The 24,708-nt window shown below is 36.5% G+C and overlaps 1 protein-coding gene across 2 annotated transcripts; it reads right to left on the bottom strand.

Moving 5' to 3' along the window:
* Positions 1-742: 742 nt before the first annotated feature.
* LOC150086971 (lysM and putative peptidoglycan-binding domain-containing protein 3) lies at positions 743-23,171 on the bottom strand. 2 transcript variants are annotated; one of them, XM_090371715.1, is made up of 2 exons: positions 22,574-23,171; positions 743-1,498 (listed from the first exon to the last, which is right to left on the bottom strand). In XM_090371715.1, exons 1-2 carry the CDS (start codon positions 23,045-23,047, stop codon positions 947-949), a joined length of 1,026 nt encoding a protein of 341 aa, XP_090227841.1. In that variant the 5' UTR covers positions 23,048-23,171; the 3' UTR covers positions 743-946. The 2 variants fall into 2 exon arrangements, with proteins under 2 accessions (XP_090227841.1, XP_090227842.1); XM_090371716.1 differs by having other exon boundaries at positions 22,801-22,868.
* Positions 23,172-24,708: the final 1,537 nt, after the last annotated feature.

The raw sequence follows: 24,708 nt of genomic DNA, 5'->3' as shown, positions 1-24,708 counted from the left end.
TACATGCCATAACCACTTGCACATGACCCTTTGGTGTACCTCAAATGTAGGCAATGGGTGTTTATGTTAATCAGTGGAAATAATAAAATTATAATGCTAATGTAATTAAAATTAAAAAAATATATTTTTTAAGTTCCTATTATTTTTTTTCCTATGAAATTAAAATATATATTTATATATTTTTACCTGCAAGATAAATGCTTTAGTTGCTATCAATGATTTGGCACTTGAAAGTTTCATACTCTGACAGAGCAATTCAAAATGAAGTTCTTATTTTTCAAGGGTAATTTAGCAGCTGGCAATCTTTAAATAATTGTATGGTGTGTTATAAATGCCCATTCTTGTTAGTGTTAGATTTTCTATATTTCAATCTGAATTTCTGATAAACGGTATGATACACAAAAAGAGTGAGTGAGAGAGAATAATACAAAAATTGGGTCTAACTTATATGGTCTATCCAACTGACTTTTACTTAGACCTTTCCTTGTAAGTGAACCTTCATCATCTTTATAAAAATTAACAACTTTTTTCATCAAACAATTCCTTATTTTTTTTCTTTCATACACAGTTAATCAGGGTTAACATTTTACAAATTATATATAGCCATATCCTATACTGATGATAAAAAAGTTGAAGAATATTTATGAATCTAAAAATATGATTTTTGTCATTCACAACTTATTAATTATTGTAAATGTAAATAGCGACTCATATATACTCATATTTCTTGGCCTGTTCTCTTCATCTAAGAAGAAATCACTATCATAAAATACATTTATATTTACAAAATCTTAAAGCAAAAATTTAATACTCTCAACTAACAAAACATTCTTACACAAACAGGTGTTCCCTACACTGGGGAAAAAATGTTAATATTATACAAACTAGTCATTTTATTTCTAAAAGTGGCATTCATTTTTTTATTTTTTTTTAAGACATACAAAGATCAGGTCTCAGATGTAATATGATTTTCCTTCAGAATAAAAGTGGCAAGAGTAGTAGAAGATGTGTCCATATTCGTGTTGGGTAATGTGAAATACATGTACAGGGCACCCACAATAGGTAGTACTAAACTTAGCATTACTATAAAAACAATTAAATTACGCCAGTTTATACCACAGTCTGTTCCATTGCAGCTGTCATTAGAAATTAATGGCTGAAACTGTGCTGATGTCAAACTTGCTGTTGCTGCTTCTAAAGATTCTTTATTTGACTGAGTTGAATCTCTGATACGGGCAAGGTCTTCATCCATTCTCTGCAAAAATGCTTTTGCTTCATCTTTTGAACCCAGTGGCCCAATTCCAACAACTACAGTTCGTATGTGATTATCATTCTTATTAATTTCTGTAACTGCCTTTGATTCTGTACTAACATTTTCTGTAGTAGTAGATAAAACTTCTGTCAGCAAACTGTGCTTTTTTACAGGTATACGAAGTCTTCTGAGGCCAAAAAATTCTTGGTTGCTGATTAAGTTATTAGCACGCTTCAGCTCTGCTACCTACACAAAATAAAAACATATATCTGTTTATACTTCCAAAATATTAAACATGCAATATATATATATATTTTTTTTTTCGTATTGTTATGCTGTTTAATAAAAACTATTTTATACTACCACCACAGAGCACCTAGAGGATAATTGCAAATTTCAACAACTTTAAAATACTAGCATCTTCTAATTTTTGGTACTAAGCTTTATTCCTGTCAGTGACAACAGCAACTTCTTAAAGGACTTTTCAAGTGTGGCCGAGTTAACTGGTCTCATATAGCAATGCAGGATTTCTTCCCAAAGTAATGCTGGCTTCTCATCCTACAAAACAGCCATCCCAAACACAGAGCATAATTTACAGATATGGTAAACTTTAATTCTTCATGACCTCAGTTTCCTTGTTATTAATAAGAAACAACCCAATTTTAAGAACTCTGAAATAAGAGAATTTAAGTGAACAACTCCTTTTGTTGCTATCAGGTTGGGTAGGAATAACAGAAGTGAAATTTAGATAGATATAAAACGACAATGAACTGTTTGGATTGAATATCAAACAAAATTTTGCATGTCATTCAGTTTAACGAATATGGCAGCCCATATTCATTCGTTCTTTGAGTCTCTTATCTTAGGGAGGGACGAGCGGTTTAGTATGGTTCCTGCCCAAGCCACTTCTGGTTCCAATATACGGGAAGTTAATACTGATCATGTGCCGTGAGGGGCGTCGCGGACCTGCTGGGAGGTGTATATATATATATATATATATATATATATTGTTTGGATAACCCATAACCATTTCAGCTGAAAGGCAGCTGCTGCTGCCAAAAGCTATTGTTGTATAGTGGTGTTAGTGATTTTAATCTTTTTAGCACTTTTAACTACACTTTTATTTTATTTTTACCTCAGTTTATATTTTATTATATAGTTTTATATTAAAGCTTTGTTTTATTTCATTTTGTTTGAGTCAGTGTTTAGTGCATTAAAATGAATAACCATCAGAAGCTCAATAAAAATGCTGATTGCATTCTTGCTTAGACCACACATGTAAGAGGGCATACATTTCATTTGAGGAAGAATGGTTGATTTTTGGAACAAACTTCCATCTGTTGTTGTGGAAGTGGGCAGTTTGTCTAGTTCTTCCTTGAATAAATTCAAGGGTGGAATAGACAAATTATTGGAGGGGATGGACAGATGATGTAGTATTTTATGATTTTTTTTTTTTTTTGGCTGATGCTGTATAAGCTTGCTTTCTTGTATCATTTGCCACTACTAATACTAAGAAGTTTTATATTTTTAATTTAATTTGTCTGTCTTTTTCAGTCACCCCTGTACTTTTTCCAGCCTAATATTCCCAAACATGAAAAAAATATTCCCAAACATAAAAAAAAATGAAGTAATTCCCAAACATGAAGTAATGGTAAATAATCCTTGGTAAATAACTCAGCTAGAAGGGATGCCAAAGCTTTTGCTATTACTTAATGTAATCACATAACTTGTTAATCACAACTAACATTCTTGTTCATTTCCTTAGCAAACAACCATTCAAAGTGCATAGTTTTAATTGTCTCTAGATACCTCATGTCACAACTTGATGATGGCCTCTTCTCCAATGAGTCTTGTATCATTTCGCACTGCAACAATGCAAAATGAATTGAACTGTGTGATTTCTTCCTCTTCTCTTTGATTGGACTACTGGTTTGAAGCTTCTGATACTAATATTTGCTCAGATGTGTCAGCAAAAATATTCTTGCAGGCGTGAAATTATTTATACCTCATTCCACCATAAACACTCATCCTTTACTGGGATCCAATTTCCTGGTTCATTTTCCACCTAGTTCTCCATGTCAGTATAGCAGCTTTGCCACTTGTCACTCATTTGGAGAGGCCTGTGTTCAAATCCCATTAATGACAGGAGGAATTTCTAGTCTTTCTCTAATTAGGGTTATAGGTAGCTGGTCTCAGGCAGAGGGAATTAGCTGAGTTATTCCAGGTTTTTCAGCCTGCAGAACATGCAAATCAGCCTATGAACATGCACTTGTATAGTCTGCCTTCTGTATGTGTGCATGTTAATTTTTTTTTTTTTAAGCAATTGGGTGACATTTGAAGCTCTCTCTCTCCTGGCTTATTGATGGAGCTTCCCAAGGTGCTGTTCTTTCACTGCTTTTTTCTACCTGAATCAATGACCTTTTTCCATTAGTTATAAATACCAGCTATAGTTTTGCTGATGACATAGTATATGCCACAGTGTCCAGTTCAACAAAATCTGGTCTACACAGAGAGTTACAACTTCTCCAACACCCACCACCAATTCCTTATATTCTGACCTCCAGGTGAAATGCTGAAGTCCAGCGCAGTGACATAGCCCCCTTATGCAAAAACCACCAAAAGGCCCTAGCTCTGTTTTTATTAACATGAAACACCAAGCCTTACTTGTAAAAGTATTATTTATAATGTATATTAATATTCAACAAATCTAAACTATAAAAAACTGTTATAGTTTTTAATTATCTATAATTTGGTTAATTTATAAAATCATCTTCCTTACCTTTACGTCTGCAAGGAAGATAAATTTCTAAGTAAAAACCAAATTTAACCAAGAGCCAAGTTTACCCTGTGGGATTTTTTTGTAGTCTTTTATTATTTTTAATTTACTAAATAACCTTTCACACTAATCAGTGTTAACAGAAATGTAAGAAATAACATAATTGAGTGTTGTTCTGTGTATTCTATAATAATAATTATTATTATATAATAATATTATTATTTAATATAGTTTTATTTCTGTAATGTTGATAAAAAAAAAATTGGGACAGACCTGATAATTAATTAAAATACTATGCATTGATATACCCATATCTTGTTGACTTCCTAAGTAAATAAGAGGCATATTAAAATATAGTTATATACTGATTAATATAGGATTTTGAACATTAATAATAATCCAAAGTTAAGTACATAAGATCTGGGAGACCCCACAACAGAGATCAGCAGGCCTTAACTATATCATATAGAAAAAGATAGCCAATGAATGCTGAAATCAGAGGTTTAAATTATTATAAAGTTAGCAGACGGCACAATTTGCATTTTTACATGAACATATTTTTCTTATGTTAATCCTACCTACCTCATTTACAATTTGTGCTAAAGTGAAGCAAAAAACAAAGCTTAATAAATTTAGTACAATTGTATCAACCTCTCTTAATATGATCGACAGATGGCAGAACTAATATCCCCCACCTTTTGTTTGATAAACAAACTTATTTTATGTTATTAATATATTTATTTATGAACCTTCAGTCTAAACAATAATAATTTTGCAAGCTTCACAAACATTTTGCTATCATTTAAAATGAACTTCAAAATCTTTACCCTTAGGATGTGGTCTATATCAGTGTTTCTCAACTGAGGTCCACAGACACCTATGAGTTTGTAAGTTGTGTTTGGGGGAGGGGGGGGATCCATGTTGATAATTCAATTAAAAGATAACCCCCACATAACAAAATCCAGCTATTATATTTGAAAGTGTCATTGCAATGCAGAAATGATAATTTTATGATGGTTGGTAAATCATAAATAGTTATACATTTACCTGGGTTATTTCTCAGTCACTGGTCAGCTGAAATATCTCTTAAAAAGTGAAAGAAAAATGGAACAATCAAGTGGTGTCATTTGTGTAGTATGTGCACTAGAAAATAAAGAAATGCAATTCAATTTTATCATTAAAAAAAAAAAAAAAAAAAAAAGAGGAAACTTGCGTTCTGACCTGCGACAAAGAAAAATCAAATTTTCAAGTTCAAAGCTCAGCATTAGCACCATAGGGTTAGACACTGGTGTCAATGAAATTGACATACACAAGCCAGTTATAAAATGCTAAGAGAACTGTCTGGACATTGAAGCATTCCAAATATGACAACCAGTGAAGTTTCCTACCATAGCATACTGCAAAGCTACTCCTTCAGCCTTATATGCATACTAGGAAGATATTTCATTGAATCTTTCAAGATTCTTTCCATTTCCACCAATTATTCCCACTGAATGACTGAATACTTTCCTCTGTTTAGGCTACAGCAGTATTACCTCTGCATACTTTTTTTTTCCATCCCTATTCCTTCCCCCAACTCCCAGTAGCATTTCTTTCTGCAAGTCCCTCCCCACCACACATGCTTCTAGTACAACATCAATTTAGCATTCAATACAGCTTCAGTGATGAGGGCAATGCTACTGTAAATATTACAGCAGAATCACCATTTGTACGATTTCCTTGTAGGGTTAGGTGAAAAGATTTAGTTCTATTCAGTGATTTTATAAATTTTTAACATAGTGTTATGTAGCATTATAACTATCATTAATCAAGTATTGTTCAAGGTCCCACTTTAATCAGCATATATTGTTAAGAGGAAGTCTTGTCTGACCAACTTGATTGGATACTATGATGTGGTAACAAAATGATGTGGACTAGATGCAAAAAATAATTTTGATATCATATACTTGAATTTCAGGAAAGCTTTTGATACTGTTGGACATGGGGGCTCACATCTGGTGAGTATGGGCTTGGCACACCAAGGGTCCTGAGCTGGATATCGCCATTCTTCTCTTTCTTGGTGATTCCCTTCTGCTTCTGACTCTCTCTCTCTCTCTCTCTCTCTCTCTCTCTCTCTCTCTCTCTCTCATTCTGGGTAACTCGCACCATATGGCTAATGATAATAATATATTTTAATTTACCTATTTCTACTGAGAAGTTCCCAAGACAAATAACAATATACTGAGCACTGCATTAGGAACACAGAACCTGGTTGAGCTAACTTTTTAACAAGTAGCATGGCCTAGATACAGATAGTATACTCTCCACAGCTATGGTAACCTAAGCCAAGCACACTGCAGCCCACAGTTGCTGGATTTTCAATGATACCAAACAGCCCTTGATGACTCACACATGTTCAACTCAGCCACAACTGGGAGTTAGGTAGCCATTGGAGGATAGAGAACTCACCAGAATTCTTGTCAAATCAACATGGAGTGGCAGAGCACTGTCTTGCTGAAAGATGCTTTAATGGTTCAGAAAGAGTGTCATTGTAAAGATGAACACGGTCAGAATATACACCAGTATGAGTCTCCAGTGAGGCAGCGATTGGCATATATCAGGGTCATCCTCCAAACACATCCCAGACCAATAGGCATTCCCTGTTAGCCTGTACTGTAATCCCCTTAGTGAAACAAGGTACAACAGGCTTTTGTTGAGCATGCCAAACCAACAATTATCTGTCTATATGGTGCAGCTGTAAATGTGAATTCAAAAAAATGCAAAAATGATTATCACCCAGAAGCAGTTTTTTTTGCAACCATTTCTTGTAACTTTTGACAATCAAAAAAGCAGCCCTGAGTGACATCACCTAGGGCAGTGCTACTCGAAGTGTGGTCCGCGGACTGGTGCCAGTCTGTGAATTTGTATTTTACAAAAGTGTCGGTACGCGACGTATTGAAAGTAAAAGAAACTGGTCTTTCACCACAGATAGTTTGAAAAGCACTGACCTAGGGCACTGTTTTTTTTTTTCTTGCTTCAGGTAATAAAATTTGCCTAAAGAAGTTTCACTTCAAAAACATTCATTGGGCTACTCAGCTTCAAATGTTCTTTAAAGTTCTTGCAATGCAACTGAACTATGGCTCTGATTACATTGTATGCCTGGACTCCTGCACAAGCTTGGATAGTAGTAATCAGTGCTTTTTTTTGGGACAGTATGCAATGGTACAGCGTACCAGCAGCTTTACTAGTGATATGTGACATTTGGATGCAATGCACTTCGAAATTTGTCATATTCCATAATTTTTTTTTTTCACATGTTTACCTACTATTCAAATAAGCTTAAAATTATTTAACTAAATTTGCATTTTTATTTGTCTATTGTTAAGGTATTTTCTATATAAAACTGTATAACCATTTTTATAATTCTAAATTACTCAGTCGGACCTCTGTTTAACGAAGTCCTTTTATAGCGAATTATTTTGAATTCCTCTTGGAAGTTGCATTTAAAATAGTTTCCGTTGAGCGAAGAAAATTTTCATATAGCGAACGGATTAGGAGAGAATTAACTCGGTACGGACTGTTTGCATTTAGGCAGTTAGTGCTGCTGCACGAATTAAAGAGAGCTAAAGCATTCTACAACTTAGTGGTACTTGGTAAAACCTATCAGACCACCTGTCCCACATACGGAGGAGTTGTGCTAGTCAAGAGTGAGCAGACCAAGGTGTATTCCCAATGGGCTTTGGCCCAACTACTGCGGTGGTGTCCAACCTTTTCCCGTACAGGAGCCAAATTCAAAGTTAGATTTCTTTAGTGTGTTATATTTTCCATATCTTGTTGCATGTAAAAGTAAAATTGAAAATATTCAAAATTTTATTAAGTACAATACACAATTACATTTTACTGAACAAAACATTTAATGAGAATTTTTTTGATAATTAACAAAATTTAAAATGCTGTTTTAGTTCACTTCCCTCGCATGCCGTAGGTTGAACACCTTTGTGAATCAACTGTAAGCGCCCTGTTCGAGAATTAGAAAAGAGATTTTCTTTTACCCCGACAAATAATCATCTGTTGTTTCGTGGAAGTGCGTTATCCACATTTTCCCGTAAATTTTCCCTATCTCTGTTTATATGGTCACAGTACCTGAATATCCGAATGACACCGTCATTTTGGACAGTTTAAAAAAAAAAAAAAAAAAAAAAAAAGAAAAGAAAAAAATTCAAATTTAAGAAGTAGTGACGATACCGATGACGAGAGAAGGAAAACAAGGACAACAAAAGTATTAATCCTTCTAAACATGAAATGTTGGCATTTGGTGAAAATGAAGTTAGAAAATTGTCAATTAGGTTACAGTTAAATGAAAGAGATGCAATTCGGAGATACCTAATTGATAAGAAGGTCTCGGAAGAATTGAAGCATTTGATGAACGTTTTGAGAAAGATACCAATTTCATCGAGTGAATGTGAACAAGGATTTTCACAAATGAATCTGATCGCCAACCCAACCAGCACTTCGTTGATGACAAAAACAGTTTCTTCCCTACTGTTTCTTAAAATTGTAGGCTCACCGCTGACCCGCTTCGACCCAGCAAAATATGTCAATTCGTGGCTGCTTCGGAAACGTCATTCAGTAACGACAGACAAGAGGAAGAAAAGAAGTCAGCATAGGACAGGGGTCGGCAACCTGCAGCTTGCAAGCAGCTCTTTTAACATGTAACTGCGGCTCTTTAACTTTTTACAGCTCACATGAAGCACAATTTGAAATGGAGTTAAAGGACTTAAAAATCAAGGACGTGGAGTGCAAGACTAAAATTCCTTAAAACTGAAATTGAGGATTTGGAGAGACAAAAAGCTGCCCTTGCAATTCTACACAAATGAACAGTGATGGATGAGTTTAAAATGCAGACCAAATTGTGTTCGATGCATGGAGTAGTTTGCCGGACCCATATATAAATTTGAAAATATTTGCGTTTGGACTTTTCTCAGTTTTTGGTTCGACGTATTTCTGCGAGCAAATATTTTTGAACATGAACTATATTAAAAATAAATCAAGAAACTGTCGCCTGAACAATGCGAGCATGTTTAATTACGACATATTCAAATGAGGTTGAGAGACTCGATCGAGAAGTTCATCAGCAAAAGTCATTAATTTGTACCTAATTGGATGTTTGTTACGTTGTTTCAGTATTAATAAATAATATTTCAAAAAATATATATTTTTAATAAACACCTTCCCATTCTATTCCATTTCTTAAAAAAACTCTCACCTCCCCCTCCTCCCAGCTTGAGCCAAGGTGTAGCTCTTCAGATTCTCTCTCTTTTTTTTTTTTTTTTTTTTTTAATTAGATCAAAAATGGCTCTTCACTCAAAAAAGATTGCCGACCCCTGGCATAGGGTGTCAGATGAGAACAATAAAAATTTGGAATATTCTACAAAAACTTTATTATGAAATTATTTTTTACTTATTTTACTTATTTTTTATATATACTTCAATAATAAATTTATGCTTAATGTCAGGGGAGAATGCAGTGATAGTGTTTTTGTTGTTAGTATATAAAGTAAGGTAAGTTTTTGTTAACTTTGTATTCTTTTGGCCAATTTCATTTTTCTCTTCCACTCATTCACTCTCTTTCCCTCATGCTGGGTCACTCTTTCTTTCACCAAAACTGACATTTATTCCCTTTTACCATAATTCCCAATTCAATCTTTCACTCAGTGCCCAGCCTATTCATTCTACATTGCATCCCCTTGCTACTAGCCTACTGATATTTTTCAGCTAATCTGCTTCCCTGGCTGCCTGTACATCTCCCTTCCCTACATAGTTACTTATTTGGTGTGGTCTATGATGAACAGATGTTCTTCTCTCCTGGGAAGAGGGCCAATCTGTGCTATTAGCTTTGTTCTGGGGATGTCACAAATTATACATTCATTGAGAATGTGTGCCCAGTCTTCACTCTCGCCACAGGTACAGTTTTGGTCATCAGTCAGCCCTAAGGAGGTTAGTTTCGCCTTTAGGGAGCTGTGACCTGACAATATAAATGCTGTAAAAAGTCCAGGGGCATACCACTTAGGTGGCTTTGGGCTAACCAAGACACTTGTGGCAGAAACTGTTTGGAAACCTGACCTCTGGTTTTCTGCTCACACTTTGTTCTGTGGATATGCCCTTTTTAAGTCTATAATATAAGCCTCTTTTGGCTACTTCCAGATAAAGTGGGAGAGTTCCAGCCAGCAACTGTAGTGAGGTGTGCTTATTATGCGACATGCTCTAGTAATAGTGAGAAGTATTGTCCTTTGTATCAATTCTAATTTATTCCTATTTCTTACTATGGCCAAGTGGGTGAACCACACACCAGCTCCATAGGATAACAGGTAGGAACATTGCATAGTATATGATTGCCAGGGTCTTTCTTTTGAACTCCCCCAGTCTGCTCGACTGATCCTGGCAATCATACCTGCATAATTTCTCACTTTCTTCGCCAAGTAGGTCCAATGGGGATAAAAAGTTAATTTTGAATCAAAGACCACTCCAAGATATTTTAGTTCTGTTACCATTTTTATAATAATTGTGTTAATTTTGATTTTTCGATGTCTTCTTATGTCCAAATTGCCTTTTAGAAGTATTTGTTTGGTTTTTTTTGGGCGATATTTTGACCATGTGCATTTGTACTCAATCCTGCAACTGTAAGAGGGCGGCATTTGATCTTTGCTCTACAACCACTCACATGTTACCTTTTGTAAGGAAAATCATGTCATCTGCAAAGGCCAGGCTTTCCATGGTGCCCAGATCCAAGGCCAGAAATTCATCCAGAACAATGTTCCAAGGATTGAACCCTGCAGGCAGCCTTTATTCACAAGGCGTGTCAATTCCTGGAACCTTATGCATACCGAGACACTTCTGTATGTAAGGTAGCTGTTTATTATCTTAGAGGTTTTGTGGGGCATTTGCCTGATGGAGTCTCCTAAGGACACTAGGCCACCAGAGTGAGTCAAATGCCCCAGAAAAGTCAATGGAAATTTCCAGCATATATTTCTCCTCTGAGTTTTTAATTGTTGTCAGTAGGTGGTGCATAGCATCCTCCGCAGAGGATTTCTGCTTAAAATCATACTGATTATTGGATGGGGGAAGGGAGGGGATAACATTGCACCATTCCCCCATCCAATAATCAGTATGGTTATCCTCTTAATTAAGATACACATAAAACCTAAAGCAGTGCATCCAGCTGAAATGGATGGCCAGTGCAATGTTGAATCAGTGTGGTGTAACCATCCTGCCAATCTTGTATCACCTGCAAACTTAGACATTAAGCCTGATATACCATCATCATTATCACTGATAAATACTGAAACCAACAATGGTCCCAGCACTGAACCGTGGGAAACTCCACCAATAACATTAGTTCACGAAGAGTAGTACCTACTGATAACTACTGTCTGTCTTCTTCTATTTAACCATCCCTCTATTCATAGTAGTATCTTGCCCTTAATGCCACATTGCTCCGGTTTGTACAGCAGTCTTACCTGCAACAGTATCAAACATCTTCCTGAAATCTAGGTATATGATGTCAAAATTATTTTTTGCATCCATTTCCTTGGTCACTGCATCACAGTAACTTATCACAGTGGTTATAAATATATAGGGGGTTTGCAGACCCCTATATATATATATATAGGGGATCTGCAAATATTCAAACATATATATATTTGTATGTGTGCAGTGGTGAGCTGTGAATATTTTAACAATGGGCTCGCAGTTTTTCCGACTTTCTACCCAGTAAATTTGATCAGTCACGGAAGTGACATCATCCGCGGCTTCCACCAGGGGCACTTCCCACGCTCGCACTACTAGTAGTGTGATTAGAGCATGTGACACATTTTTCGTGACCGGTATGATATCTCGAGTCAGGGGCAAATTTAGGAGGTGGACAGATGCGGTTTATTACCCCCTTAACCATGCATATCAGTAAATGTATAAAACGTTCCTAGGTCTATCTAAAAAAAAAAAAGAAACTTAAAAACCTGGTCATTATGCTTCGCCTTACGATGATAACTGGATATGACAGTGTCTGGAGTTCTAAATTTTTAGAATTTTTGAATAGTATGACGTTGCAATCATGCTTCCTGAAGTTACTAGTGCAGTAAGTATGATTGCAACAATACAAATATTTGTCAACAGTTTCTTTTTTCGTCTCGCATTTTCGCTACATTCCACTGTTAAGTGCCCCTAACAGCTGCATATGTCGCCCCAACTACAAGATCGGTACATCAATCAGTGCTATTTTACAGAGATATTTAGATACGTTGCACTTGCAAGTATACATCTCTTACTTTAGTTATCATAAATCCATTGTATCTTGTCTTCTAGAAATTATGAAAATCTGTGAATGATCAATAAAATATTTACAATAAAAAAAGCTCTTTTATTTTGTAATTGATATATACAAATCAAAATACCTAAAAGAAACGCAAAGGATGTTTCATGTAAACCATCTACCACACATGCAACTTTTTTGTTCGTCTTTTTTTTTTTTTTAAAAAAACAACTAGGGAAATATAATGGATACATTTTTTTCATGATAAAATTTTAATATTGTGAATAAGAAAAATAACATGAAATATTTCCCATATCACAAATAACATAAAAACTATCACAAAACATTCCACAATATAAAAACAAATATTACATAAAAAACACACACTTTCTAGAAAAAGAAGACAAAAAAAAAAAAAAAAAAAAAACACAGATTACATGAAAAAAAATTATTTCCCAAATATTCAAGAAAAATTTATTCTAAAAATTACCAATTTACTTCTTTATTAATATTTGTTGTTGATCTTCTGCTTTGCTCAATAGCTGAGCGATGATTACAGAGGAATGATTTGACGTAACGATCTGGATCAAATAGAAGCAATGGTTTTCTATTTAGATGTATGGTCATCATAATCTGCAATGTGTTTAATTGTCACAATATTATTCATAACGCTGAAAGCTCACTCAGCTTCAGCACAGCTAATCGCAGTCATTTCAAAGATATTTCTGGCTTTCTTAATTGAAAAGGGAATGTCACTCGATTTTAAAGATAAACTGTCTTCGACAAAATCTCTAAAATCATTAATTTTATCAGAAAACAAATTTCTTATTCGGTTTTCACCATCTTGTCACCAAGACGAAAGTTCTTTCACATTCCACGATTTCGGATAGCATATGTTTAAAATTTCTTTCAATGGTATTGTCATTTTCTTTATTTAATTTAAAATCACTCTGTTGCATTAATAACTTATCCTTTAAGGATAAAACAATGCATTTAATAACTTTTCACGAGATAATTTTTTTACATTCGATTTTGATTCCTTCAAATTCTTTCCACTTCGACATGCTCTCAATTTTAGCTTCATAATTTTCTTCAGAATTTTTCAAATTAGCAATAGCATTGATAGTTCGAATTACTAATTTATATGCTTTTACCATTGTGATTTACCAATTAAGGCCAACCATCCCATGCATGGGGAGAATGTCTCCTCAGGCTATACAAATGCCAAGTTGTATATGCTTGTAACACGCCCAAAGGCATTTTACGTCAGCTTACGTCATACTATGCAGCATTCGAAGTGCCCATCAAGTCTGCATTCCTTTATCCTCTGCTTCCTGTAAAACTGGGCATTGGAAGGTGTATTCAATGCCACACTTTAAGCGCTCGTCTAGTATAGCCCTTAGAGTTTGATAAACTTCTGGCATCCCTTACCCTAGAGATTCCTCTTGTGCGAATATAGATGCAAAATACCTATTAAATTTGTCTGCAACCTGAGCAGGGTGATGAATAGATATCAAGTGGCTCACTGATGAAGGGGTTGAAGGTGATTCAACCCCTTCCTGTTAATACGCATAGAAGTCTTGGAGGTTTTTCTTTGCCAGTGTTCTCATAATCTGCCTTAGCTTGTCTAACCTGTTTTTTTTTTTTTTTTAAAACCCCAAAAATTAGAGGTATTACCTATAGTACTTGGTACTGTGCTTGGGTTGGAGGTTGAGAAGACGAAAGAAGATATTTGTTGACATTAGACTTGAACTTCTGTAGACTGTAATTTTCAGGAAAAACGTACGAAGGAAGGTTGTTCCAGAAAACAGCAGATGAATGAATAAACGAGGAAGATGAAAAGTTCGTTCTGTGAGTTTGAAGTTGGACAGTAAATGGATGTTGGCGGCACATGTTCGGACTGTTTTTAAAGAGTGAGTGGGAATAAGAGAAGCCAATTCAGAAGAACAATGCCCATGGAAGTATCTGTAAAAAAGGCATGCAGAGAAACAGTACGTCTGGAGAGACTATTAGAGAGGAGTCATTAATTAACCTAATTTCCCTCTTCTGAATGGAATCTAGAAGCCTGAAAGAGGTTTTGGGGGCACCACCCCAGGTGTGGGAACAACATTCCACGGTAGGGCGGATTTGCAATTTGTACAGAGTGAACAGCTGTTTGGATGAAAAGTAATGCCGAGAACGAAAGAGAAAAACCAAGTTTTTTAGATGCAGAGGAAGCAATATTTGTAATGTGCTTGTGCCAAGAAAGATTAGAAAGAGTAGTCAGGGTAATCCCCAAAAGAGATATATCAACTTGCCTAGAAATCAGAGTGTCACAAAAGATAAGCATAGGAGCAGAAGAATCCTTTTTGCGAGACATAAGGCAAGACTGAGTTTTAGAAAGATTGAAATCAACTAAGTTGTCTTTGCCTCACTGAAGAATTACCTGAGATCGGCATTTAAGGAATTGGTAGGAGATATTCGAAAAGTTGAGGCTGATTGGGCAGGGCAAGGTTTCTCAAAATGGAAAGTGGAATGCAATGTGCTATCATCAGCAAAACTATGGATAGGATTTCTAGTCAATGGAAGAAGGTCCATTAATATACAAGAGGAAAAGAGTGGGGGAAAGAACTGAACCTTGGGGAACACCAGCATTAGTGGAGAAGTTAGAAGACAGAGCCATCTACCATCACCCTCACTGAGTGATCAGAGAGAAAACTGGATAACTAATTACAAAAAACAGTTGGCAAACCATAAGATGGAAGCTTGTTTAGAAGACCTTTATGCCAAACACGATCAAAAGCCTTTGAGATGTCAAGAGCAACTGTTTGTGTTTCCGAACTTTTCCACTGAATTTGTCCATAAATGGGTAACATAAGCCAGTTATGTTATGTTTCATTGTGACTTGATAACAGACTAATTTATATCTACCATAGGCTTCTATATCACCTGATAATTTATATGAATCCCATGCACTTTTCTCTGCCACATGTCTCAATATTTTGTCTGACATCCATTTAGGTCTAAGCCTTGATCAGTATTTCTTCATTGGTACAAAAAGCCTAGTAATTTCCTTGATTACCTTCTTGGATATATCAAAGAATAAACACTGCAGTTTCTTTGCAGGCTAACAGCATCAAAATATCAAAAAAATTATTTTATTTCAATGTGCCATGTCTGCATGTAAGCAGGCCACTGCATGGGTGTGTAGTGATTTTGTGCAATGCACACAAGTGCCTAATTGAGGGGAGCACTATCTGGAGTTTAACATTTACAAATTTTAAAAATTAAAAATGACAATGTTTATCTTTTTTTTTTTTTGTACAGGCAACCCCCATATAACAGTACTTCTACAATATGGTTTCGCTCTAACACGATTGATAACTTGAAGCAATCCTTGCACAACACTGTTAGAGAATTTCGGTAAACCTCGAAAAACAGGGTATTTTTGAGCTTTTGTGCTAGAAAACCCTGCTATTATGCTGGATGTAATTTTTCAACATTTCCACTCTTTTTGAATCCTGCTGTTGACTCGCTAGTCAAAAAAAATTATTGAGAAATCCCTATATTTTATTTTGTTGGGAAATCCCCGTGTTAGGTTCTGTGCTATTGAACTTGTGGAAAAATCTAGATTTCAGAGTTTTATTACTATTGGATAGCACATCAGGCCATCCAAAAGAGTTAAGTCATCCAAACGTTGAAGTTATGTTCCTACCACCACCACCACAGTTGTACTAGGTTAATACAACTTCTTTCATTCAGCTATTAGATCAAGGCATTATATCCACCTTTAAAACTCATTACATCAGAATATCGTTACAATTGATTTTGGAAAAAATTGATTCTGAATCTATTGAAGTAATGGAGGCACGGAAACATTTCTCAATTGTGGACTGTATCAGAATCATAGCTTTATCCCTGAAAGAAGTAAAACCGACAACATTAAATGCGTGTTGGAAAAATGTATGGTCAGTTCAGTCAGGAAATATGGTTGAACCGACAGAAACCGGAATTGGTGCGATAGTAGAACTTGCTACGTCGGTAGGAGAAGGTTTTGATGATATGACTACTGAAGCCCTCATGGGTAGCACAGTTAATAGAATCGCCCTCCTCCCCACACAGGGTGGAAAAGACCTGAGTTTGAATCCTGTCAATGGTGGCAGGAATTTTTCTGGATCTTTTTCACAATGTGACTGAGTTAGTCGGGCTCAGGCGAGGGTGGCATGGTTTTTTCTCCCGGAATCAGTTTTTAGTCAAGCAAAACAGAAAATCGACCTCAGGACACACGGAATTTATAGACAATATACACAGAGTAACATGGCCTTAGTCGCCTATGCTGCTAAAAAATAACAGATATGATTACTGAAGACGTTCAAGAATTACTGGTAGAATAAAGAGGCTGGCGAAACGGATTTGGTGGAAATGGCATAGGTAAAACCAAATCAATTCAGAGGATGATAGTGCAGATGAAAATTCTAAACTTCCAAATTTTATACTAAAAAGCATACGGGAAGGCATAAAGTTAGCCAAGCAATTAAAATCTTATTTCTTGAATGAAAGGATCCCAAAGTTCAAAAGGGGGCTTCAAAAATGCTTAGTTCCATAAGATGAAATTCACAAAGATTTATCAAGCAAAAGCAAACAAACCCAGATTACTGATTTTTTTAAGGAGAGTAGAAGATACACGAAATCTAGAATGGTGTATTTTCGTTAGCTTTTGGAACGTAACCCCCCTTTATACTTTTTCTTAGTCCCGTATAACATGGTTTCGCACAACGTGACTACCGTGTTATACGAGGGTTACCTGTATACTGTTATTGCATTGTCATCTAAAGCCAGGCCCATTGCATTATCATCTAAAACTTGTTATCTGCCATAAATTATAAGAAACTGAACGAAATTCTGATAAATGCCTTTTTTTTTTTGTTCTTGTAACTTTTAGAATATAGTTGTTGAGGTTTTTTTTACATAAAAAAAAAATATATTTTGTTATGGTCATTGATCATTATGAAATATATTAAAATCACTGTCTACAATTATTTATTACTTTTTTGGGAGGGAAGGCAAAAAAAAAAAAAACTGCTCAAAGGCACCTCACAGGTGCACAGCATTCCTGCATGTGGGGAGTACTTCTTTACAGCAGTTTATAGTAGAGCAATGAGTAATTAAATTAATTTATAATTATATACTGACTTGGCCACAAGCCATCATTATTAGTCTTAAGATTTTGGAAAAAAATCCAGCACGTGAGTAAGAATTTATAAGATTAAGTTATTTTTATTGGAATGTTACAATTAAATTGAAACACCTCAATACCAATGCTCAAACTAATATCAAACTAATGCTCCTAAAAACCAAACAAACAACAAAGGCTATCCTTTTGCAGGGGAACAAAATCTGTCATACAAACAAGAATTTTGTATAAATCGAGGTTATATTTAAGATATTCTACTGTAATTGATTTAGCCTCCGTAGCTGAGTGGTCAGGAGCAGGAGTGCAGTAGCGCAGTAGCACATGCTCTTTCAGTAGACTGAGTTTCAAGCAGGTGAGGACTGGCCATAATGCTTACCAGGAAACCCTGGTAAGCCTTATGACCAGCTGTACGGAAGCTGGTGTGATTTTGGCCATAAACACTAGTATGAGGCTGCTACAAGTTTTCCCTGGTAAGAATTTTTGATCCAGTTTGCCTCTGGCTTCAAGCCCCTGAATGCTAAATATGGTTGATATGCCAACATGCACTGGACCAGTATGGCAGATTATGGTTCATTTCCCTCAACATAAATCGTTGAGGCTTCCATCCTGCCGTAGATTGATGTCTGCAGTTTACCTTTTTTTTTTTTTTTTTTTTTTTACTGTAATTGATAATATTTATAAATAACTTCTAAATGGCAGGTATTATTATTGTTATTACTCAAAATGCTTCAGTTATTTATTGTAATTAACCTCTAACTTTAGCCATTATACCAGGTGCAAGCCAAAATTTTCCGGACTAGCTGTGTGGTTAGTACTCCACATGGCCAGTCTGTGGTATTCAAAAGAACTGATTACCATGAGTTAATGGGCAAGTTTTGCATCAGTAGGAGGTTGTGTTTTTATGCAATTGGTGTTTTTCTATTGAGTGAGTTGTGCAATTTTTGTAGCCAAGTAAGACGGTGGATGTTAAGGAACAGTGAATTAGCGTCAAATTTTATTTTAAACTTGGAAAACCAATTTCAGAGACTTATGAAATGCTTAAAAAGCATTTGGTAATTGATGCTATGAATAGAACACAGATATTTCAATGGTATTGGCAGAATTGTTTCCAAGATGGTCAAACTTTGGTTGATGATTTTAAGCAATCAAGTTGTCAATCATCAAGTCAGATCAATAAAAATGTTGAAAAAAGTGCAGTCACCCATGATGACAGATAGCATATGATTATCAATATTTGTGCCATAGATATCATACAGTATATGCCTGCATATTTTAACCGAAAATTTAAACACAAGGTGGATTGCTTCAAAATTTTTGTCGCATTCACTGAGTGACGAACAGAAATAGGACCAGCTTTCTGTGTGCAGGAAGAACCGAACTCGGAACTGACTTCTGCAAGCACAGGCCAGAAAGGATTGAAATTTCTTTTCCACAGTCATAATAGGGGATGAAAGCGAGGTTTATGGTTATGACCCAGAAACAAAGTGGCAATCCTCTCAGTAGAAAAGTAAATTTTCAGATCCAAAAAAAAGGTAAGTCAAATCAAATGTCAAGAGCATGCTGATTGTTTTCTTTGATAGTGAAGGAATTGTTCATCAGGAGTTCGTTTCATCAGGCCAAACTAACAATCACCAGTTCTATGTTGGGATCCCAAGGTATTTAAGGGAGGATGTGAGGTGAAAATGTTCAGAGAAATGGTGACCTTAGGACTGATTTCTGCAACATGACAATATGGCAGTTCACATGGCTTTGTCAGCTTGGCAGTTTTTAGTCAAGAGCAAAATCGGTGATGGTTCTACACCCTCCCTATTTTCTTGACCTCACCTCCTGTGACTTCTTCCTGTTGCGAAAAATAAAAATTCAATTAAAAAGATGATTCAAAGACAGGAATCTTTAGAATGTGATCCCAGTTCTGAACAATGGTTGCCAAGACATGGTGTGATGCTGTGCTTGACAGGCCTAGCTCCTTCCATCCGTTGCTTTGTTAGGCTGCTAGTTTGCATTACAGTGGATACTGTTTTTCAAATGATTAAAGGCTGCCAGGAATTTAGTCATTAGTAGTCAATTTAGTATCCAAGAGAGATTCAAGCAAAAAACTGACCAGTTTGTGTTAGACTGAATCCTTTTATTTATTTAATAAAAAACTTTCGAGGCTCCTGGGGTTGATGGCATATACCCTATAATCTTATGGGAGGCAGAAAGTGAGTGAATTGAACCATTGAGGCTAATTATGCGAGCATCACTGGACTCGGGAGTGATTCCGTTGGATTGGAAAAGTGCCAATGTGTCTCCAATACATAAGGGCGGTTCTAAGAGTGAAGTGGGAAATTACTGGCCAGTTGGTCTAACTTAAGTAGTAGGGAAAATTATGGAAACAATGATCAAAGTTGGAATTCAGGGTCATTTAGATAGAAATGGAATTCTGAAGGATACTCAGCATGGTTTTGTAAAGGGAAAATCATGTTTAACTTGACAGGGTCACTCAAGAGCTGAACTTTGGGAATAATTTTGACATTGTTTATTTGGATTTCAGCAAAGCATTTGACTTGGTCCCACATGAGCGGTTACTTTATAAGCTGGAACAGGTTAGAATCACAGGGAAAATCCTTAGATGGATAACTGGATGGCTTCAGGGCAGGAGGCAGAGGGTTGTGATAAATGGTTATCCCTCAGATTGGGTTGATGTAAGAAGTGGGATTCCCCAAGGATCAGTATTAGGACCACTGTTGTTTTTGATTTTCATAAATGACATCAATGAAGGGATAGAGGGCGTGATGTCTAAATTTGCAGATGATGTAAAGATTGGTAGAGTAGTTAATGATTGCAGCCAAGCAGAGCTTCTTCAGAATGACTTGGATAGATTTCAGAGAAGGTCAGAAAAATGGCAGCTATGCTTTAATCCAGCAAAGTGTAAAGTATTGCACCTGGGGAACAGTAACCCCAAAATAACTTGTACAATTGGCGGAGTTGAACTAAAGCCGGTGTGGAGGAAAAGGACTTGGGTGTTAAATACGGTCAGACTTTAGTTCTCTGAGCATTGTAGACAGGTTGCAAGGAAGGCCCATGGTGTCCTGTTGATAATGTATCAAACAATTGCTAGCAGAGGATGTCATAATCCCATTGTTAGACCTAAGGAATACCGTGTTCAGGTATGGAGACCACACCTAAAGAAAGATATCGTACTCCTTGAAAGGGTCCAGAGACGGGTAACTCACTTGGTGAGATCAGCAAAAGGGCATCCATATGAGGAAAGACTTCGAATATGTGGATTGCAGAACTTGGAAACTAGACACCTTAGAGGATACTTGATTGAGGTGTTGAAGGCTCTGAGAGGCATAAGCAAAATGAATGAGGACAAAATTTTCAAGGTTATAAATGATTCTAGAACAAGGGACCATAATTTCAAGTTACGGGGGGGGGGGGGGGATGTTTAGATTGGATTGCAGGAAGTTTTAGTTTAGCCAGCGAGTTATAAATTACTGGAATAAGTTGCCTACATGGGTGGTAGAGGCTGACAGTTTGGGGAAATTCAAAGGCTAGCTGGATAATTACCTACGGGAGGAGGGAAATGCTTAGGTTGTCCATTTCCTTTTCTCTTATTTATTTATTAATTATTTTTTCCTCTTATTATTATTTTATTATCATTGTTATTTATTTACTTTATGTTATTTTATTTTTTGGTTAGTGCAGCATAAGCCATACACTTCCTTGCACCATATGGCCATTACTAATACTCGCCGACCGGGCTAGCTGGGTGGGTAAAGTGCCTGCCTGGCAACCTAAAGGTCGCGGGTTCGAATCCCGCCTTGGGCTTGGATCAAAGTACTGCAAAAACTTTGGGAGGTGCATTATGGCCACAGAAGCTGATATGCCAACAACTACCAAAAAAAAAAAAAAAATACTAATACTCCACCTCCACTGCTGGATTAAAATCGGATAACAATTTTCTGATTTTAATCCAGCGGCAAGGGAACTGGCCTTTGTTTTTACTAGACTTTAAATTTCTTTACCTTCTCCCCCCCTTTGCCGCTGGGTTAAAATCGGAAAATCCTTTTCCGATTTTAATTCAGGGGGGAAAAAATACCATATACTAAAGATTAACCCAGAAAACAGACATACTAACCTAAAAACACATTCCAATGCACAACAGTAGTAAATTATGCACAGGACCTTCCAATTGCTGCAAAGAAAGCAACGGGTAGGACGAGCTAGGTCTATTCATCACTGCTTCTTGCAATGATCGATTGGAACTGGGATCATATTCTAAAGATTAATCCAGACACACAGATTGAAGCTGAATTGTAGGTGTTGGGCAGCATCACAAAACAGGAGTTATGGAGATGCTACAGTGGGAAAAGTGTTGGGATCAATGTATAAATTCTGGAAGGCCTACTTTGAAGGAGTCAATACCAACACGTAACTAACATTAGTCTAAATTAATTTTATTGTCCCTGTCAAGAAACTTTTGGCTTGCCCCTCACACACCGTAATTCATTCATTACTTATTGCAATTAACTACTTCAGCTATCTGGAAATTATAACCCAGCTGTTATTTATTATAATTAACTTCAAACTTGAGTTATTATTCTAATCCCTCAGTAAGCCTAACAAAGAGAACTGTGTATTTCCTGAAACATTGCCAAATTGTTTTAGTGTTGATACTCAGGTGTTTCAATCTAATTGCAACATTCCAATAAAACCAACTTAAAATGTGATATATATATTAGGTGTGGTTTTATTTTTTCTCATTTGATGAATACCGATACTATCAATCTGATCACAAGCAATATGGCAAACTTGCCCATTTTCACATACTTAATCAAAAGCCCATACATTTCGCAGAATTCGTTGTTGCAAACACTGACTTGCTCAGGTTGTACACTAATTCTAAGTAACTGATCTGTTGAGTAAAAATTATAGTAGGGGTTTTTCTTTTTCTCTTTCTCTCTAATTCAATGGACCAACCCTGACTGATACTGCCTACTGTACCTGAGGCCACACTACAAGTTAATAAAATGGCATTAGTATCACTTTTGCAATGCTTTGCAGTTTACAGAGGTATACTGTGCGTTTTAAATGACTCACCGGGCATTGATATTGCAATGATATAGCTTGCAGTGAAGTCCCCTCTTTAATTTCCAGTTCAATATAGTCTGTAAGATCATTTCGGAAAGATTTATTTGATGCGCCTTTTGGTAACGGGGAAAGAGCAGTATTATTACCATCACAGAAATCCGAATTTGAACTGTTACTCGGTCCACCCTGCCGAAAAACTCTGCCACGCTGTCGTACCGATAGTTGAAGAGACTCACCAGTATGCAGTTCCTCGTCCGAAATACCATCACCCCATCCTTCATTTGTGAATGGAAACAAAGGTTCAGCTTCATCAGTACGAAAAGCTTCACTTCGCAAATATGAACTGTTTCGTTGTTTGAAATTGAGAAGTTTCCCTTTGCGAAAAAATCGTGACTTACGAACTGTTCTACTAGAAGTGGTTATACTAGCATTTTGATAACACGAATTCGAGCTATGCCCGATACGGCCATGAAAAGCGCTCATTCCACAGCCTCTGGCATAACTAATCACGTTTGATGAAATGCACTCATGACAAAACCTATCAGCTATTCCATAAATCGATAACAAGCATTTAATTTCAAAGTTTTAACCATAACGATATCACTAAAAACACCACCATCACACTTATAAGTAAACACTTATGACTTTATGCCATATATCACAGAGAATTAAGATACGTTACTTCTCTGTGTCATGTGTTGCCCTCTAACGCAAAAATTCGTAGAAAAGGCAATACTTAAAATTCATGATTCGTGACAATGTTTTTTTCGGCAGAGTTGATGATGTAGTTCGATTTTATGAGCATCAGCAATTAAGGCCATATTGTTCCAAGTTTATTGTCTGTAAATTGCATGTGTTCTGGGGTCGATTTTCTGTCTGCAGGATGAAAAACCCGAGTTTCCAGGAGAAAATCATGCTACCCTCTGCAGAGACCCACTAAAGTTAACCCCAGGGGCTCACATCTGGTGGGTATGGACTTGGTACCGCGGGTCCTGAGCTGGATATCATCATTCTTCTCCTTGGTCCTACAACTTTTGACTCTCTCTCAGGGTAACTCGGGAATTTTTGTTTTTTTTGCTGGTGCAACATAAGCCTCAGGCTTCCTTGCACCATATAGCTAATAATAATAATAATAAATAACTCAGCCACGTTGTGAAAAGGGACCATAAAAAAAATCTGTCCATTATCGATGGACTCGAACTCAGGTCTTATCCATGCGATGGCGATTCTACCAACTGTGTTATCCACGAAAACCCAGAGTGTACCAAGCAAGGGTTCAAACATGTATGAAACCTCGTGGATAAAGTAGAGATTTCCAGCGCCGGTCCCCTAGAAAATATGCCAATGTAATGCACCTGTACTTCAAATCCGAAAGAAACAAAAATAAAATAATTGGTCTTCAACCCAGGCAAGGACTGTCAGGTCACTTTAACCATAGGTGCGCACACAGGGTGCCGAGATAGCTAAATTCCTCCCATGAACATTCTGTTTTATTTTATATAACTGTACTGGCATGAGCTGATGCTTTTAAAAGCTACCACTATGGCTGTACCAGCCCCACTCCCCAACCCTCCAAAATATTTTGGATGAACGACTGCCTTTAACTCTTGGATCGAGCCTGTTTAAAGATATAAGAGAGCTATACTGCAGGTGTTCAGTAATTTGCCGGACATTTATATAACGAAGCCCCTTTTTAATTTTCAGTTCAATGTAGTCTGTAAGATTATTTCAGAAAGAGTTATTCACTGCTCTTTTTAGTTAAAATTATGAGCCACGCAAGGCCGACGCTAGAGTTTATGGCACCTGAGGCAAAACCTTGTAACGGCGCCTAATTCATATCGTATCTTAAACAGCACCACCTTGATCAGCCCACCTTGTTTTTAACGTGGCGCTGATCTTAACACGCATATATATATACACACACACACACATACACGCACATACACACACACACAGAGTCCAGTCACAATGTTATGACTACCCCCAATGCAGAAATCACAAACGTCTAGCGAATCATACAGCGCAGCTGTCAAGTTAACACACCGCAAGCATATAAAGTTTGATGTTCGGCAACCGTGAACCCAGCAACAGCCTCTGTCGTGGGCAGAGTAGGATTACCCATTAAGGCAATGAGGCATGTACCT

The sequence above is a fragment of the Mastigoproctus giganteus genome, chromosome 4 (genome assembly GCF_048544385.1).
Source record: "Mastigoproctus giganteus isolate SK-2022 chromosome 4, ASM4854438v1, whole genome shotgun sequence".
Classification (NCBI taxonomy): Eukaryota; Metazoa; Arthropoda; class Arachnida; order Uropygi; family Thelyphonidae; genus Mastigoproctus; species Mastigoproctus giganteus.
Note: the sequence above shows the minus strand (reverse complement) of the source record. Positions and strands in the feature narration are given on the sequence as shown.

Coding starts and splice junctions, on each gene's coding strand:
- LOC150086971 (XM_090371715.1), bottom strand. CDS start 23,047: ATGAGCGCTTTTCATGGCCGTATCGGGCATAGCTCGAATTCGTGTTAT. Junction 1,499..22,573: donor CATTGCAATATCAATGCCCG/GTGAGTCATTTA, acceptor TATTTTGTGTAG/GTAGCAGAGCTGAAGCGTGC.